Raw genomic sequence first — 2,500 nt, forward strand, 5'->3', positions numbered from 1 at the left:
AGCATTGGCACGCTTTTTGTGGGATCACCTGCAAATGGATTTGGAACTTTTTGCTAAGAGCCTGGGGAGGAGTGTGGACGATACAATCCTGTGCATCCACATGGTCCTTGCATATATGACTGCGCATGTCTCAGATCGTAAGTTGCCAATTATTGCAAAAAAAAACTTTTGCCAGTAACATTTTTTTTTTTGTTTGTTTTTTTTTGCCGTGTTTGTAGATCATGGTATAATGGCTCATAACCCATGATGGCTTATTATATCATTCCTCGTTCCTTTAAAAAGTGAATTAATTTTCCGCAATCCCGTACCTCACTCTTTTGCTTTCTCTTGACTGTAACTTAGTTTAACAATTTGTGTTAACCTTTACAGCGGTTATCAGTGACGCGCGCGTGAGAGCTCACAGATAACCTTTGCTCTTCGTAGAGGCGCCAGCGGTTAGAACATCCAGCTAGATCTTGGAGAGTTTTTGGTTCAAATCCCATCTGCCACTCAGATTTTTTCTGAGTTTCCTTTGGCTGTCAGATATTCTTTGTGTCTTTCATAGTTGATGTATTTCTCACAGTTTGCAAAGTCGGAGAGTGGCTCTTATCTCTGAAGCTGAGTTTGACTGTTTGATGCGTGTATGAGCCATAATTGTGTTGATTTGACTGACTACGTAACTGCCTGACGTAGGTCTTTTCAAAGGCCATAGATGTTCTTCCTTCACTACAGTCTCCAGTAGCTCAGTGTGTTGAGGCATCTAGCTAGATCTTGGAGGGGCATGGATTCAAATTCCATCTACGACTTAGATTCTTTTTTGGTCATCATATGTTTTTTTGTATCTTGAGAATTTGCATTTTAAATGATTCCGATTTTTCCAGAACAACAAGCCATGGTTGTCGCGCCTAATCTGACGTCTAAGGAGTCCCGGAGGGATTGGGAAACAGCGTTCAACACCAGTATTCTGACTCCTACGATGACGGTAGATCTCCCTTGTCTTTTGTTTTCTTTTCCTCTTTTTAATTGTTTTGCAAATATTGAAGAGTTTGATAGTCTCGACATACTTTGTTTCAGAATCTCGAAGAAGGTATTCAATATTGCTTGGAGCTGCTAGTTGGCGACAATCGACTTGGTAAGTGGTATGTTTACATTCATGTCGAAAGTTGATCTAACGACAATACGCAGTCAGTGGAAGCTTTCAAAACGGCTGTCAGATGCCATGTTTAAAATAAAACGCTATTTAGCGCTTGCACCTTGTCTCGTATTTCAACACTAACACATGCACATTTGCACATATGCGGTGATGGGCAAAATGTAAAACGAACGTTTGAACTCGTTGTTTTTGCTCAGTAACCTTTTGTGGCGTTTTCGCTTGTGTTGTTTCTTAAGCTCTTTACCAATCTCGACCCCAGAGCTCTTCTCTTGACTGAGGGAGAGAAGAGCTCTGGGGAACCCTGAAACAAACTGTCTTTTCATTGGTTTTCATGAAGAACAATCAAAAGCGTCTCTAATTGGTGCATTCATGTTAGCACGAGGAGTGAGCAGGCGCCGTAAGGTTCAAATAGCCAATTTTTGGCTACAAGAACCCCACGGCGCATTCTCTCCTTGATAGAGTTTCCCAGAGCCTTGGGTCGATCCAAGGCTCTGGTGACGAGAATGGCTCTTTACTTGCGTAAACAACGATTAACGTGCTTCTTCATGCTTCAGTACGTGAACATTTTTTTCTAGGCAACAATCCCTTGATGCGGCAACTCTATGAAGTAAATGTTCCTCCGGATACTCTCACCAGCGGCATATCACCTTCCTGTCCAGCCCTATGGAGATACCGGACTCAAGTCACCCTAGACCACTTCTCGCACACCTTTCAGCAAGAAGTTCTCTCCACCGGTGCTGACAAGAACAAAGTCTTAGCAGAGTTTTTGCGACAGGTAAACTAACCACCGCAGCACAGACGCAGCCTCCAGAGGTTATACAACTGCTGCTTTGCTTAAAAAAGTCCGTTTTCGATTTTTTTGGTCGGCCGTAAAAGTTATTATTCTTCTCTTTCCAGGCATCTTACTCTAGGCAGTCATTATGAAGGCGGGTAAATCACAAAATTGCTCTCAAAGTGAAGATTCTTCTCGAAGAACAGCGTCCAATTTTGCGGAGCGCATGTCAAGCAACCATACTCAAAATGGAAAAAATTGACGAACTTAAAGAATTTTCTTCGATAATCGAACTTAGAACTAACTAACTTTTCCAAAATAATTATCTCAGTGGAACCAATTTTAGTAAGGGGAAAATAAAAAGCATTTACCAAGCACTGTTCATGTCACTTTACTCTTTTGGAATTCATCTTTAGGAACACAAACTTCGTGCGCTTCGCTTCCTGCCTGATATTGTGAAATTACAGCGTCTTCTCATGGACAAATTTCATCGCCGAATCGACAGAACAGAGGCAGAGAACATCAGGATACGAGATTTTCTCAAAAAGATTCCTTCCAGTAAGTCCGATAACGTGCTCATCACAGATGTGGGAATT

General features: G+C 41.8%; 1 protein-coding gene across 1 annotated transcript in view; it reads left to right on the plus strand.

The window, feature by feature from the left end:
* Positions 1-2,500, plus strand: part of LOC138021018 (E3 ubiquitin-protein ligase rnf213-alpha-like) — a 134,709-nt gene that overhangs the window by 118,204 nt on the left and 14,005 nt on the right. The window contains exons 73-77 of the mRNA XM_068867902.1: positions 1-137; positions 861-961; positions 1,054-1,111; positions 1,708-1,907; positions 2,321-2,462. The exon at positions 1-137 is cut by the window's left edge and continues 38 nt beyond it. Coding sequence (XP_068724003.1) covers positions 1-137; positions 861-961; positions 1,054-1,111; positions 1,708-1,907; positions 2,321-2,462 — 638 coding nt within the window. The remainder of the gene's footprint in view (positions 138-860; positions 962-1,053; positions 1,112-1,707; positions 1,908-2,320; positions 2,463-2,500) is intronic.

The sequence above is a fragment of the Montipora capricornis genome, chromosome 2, assembly GCF_036669925.1.
Source record: "Montipora capricornis isolate CH-2021 chromosome 2, ASM3666992v2, whole genome shotgun sequence".
Lineage (NCBI taxonomy): Eukaryota > Metazoa > Cnidaria > Anthozoa > Scleractinia > Acroporidae > Montipora > Montipora capricornis.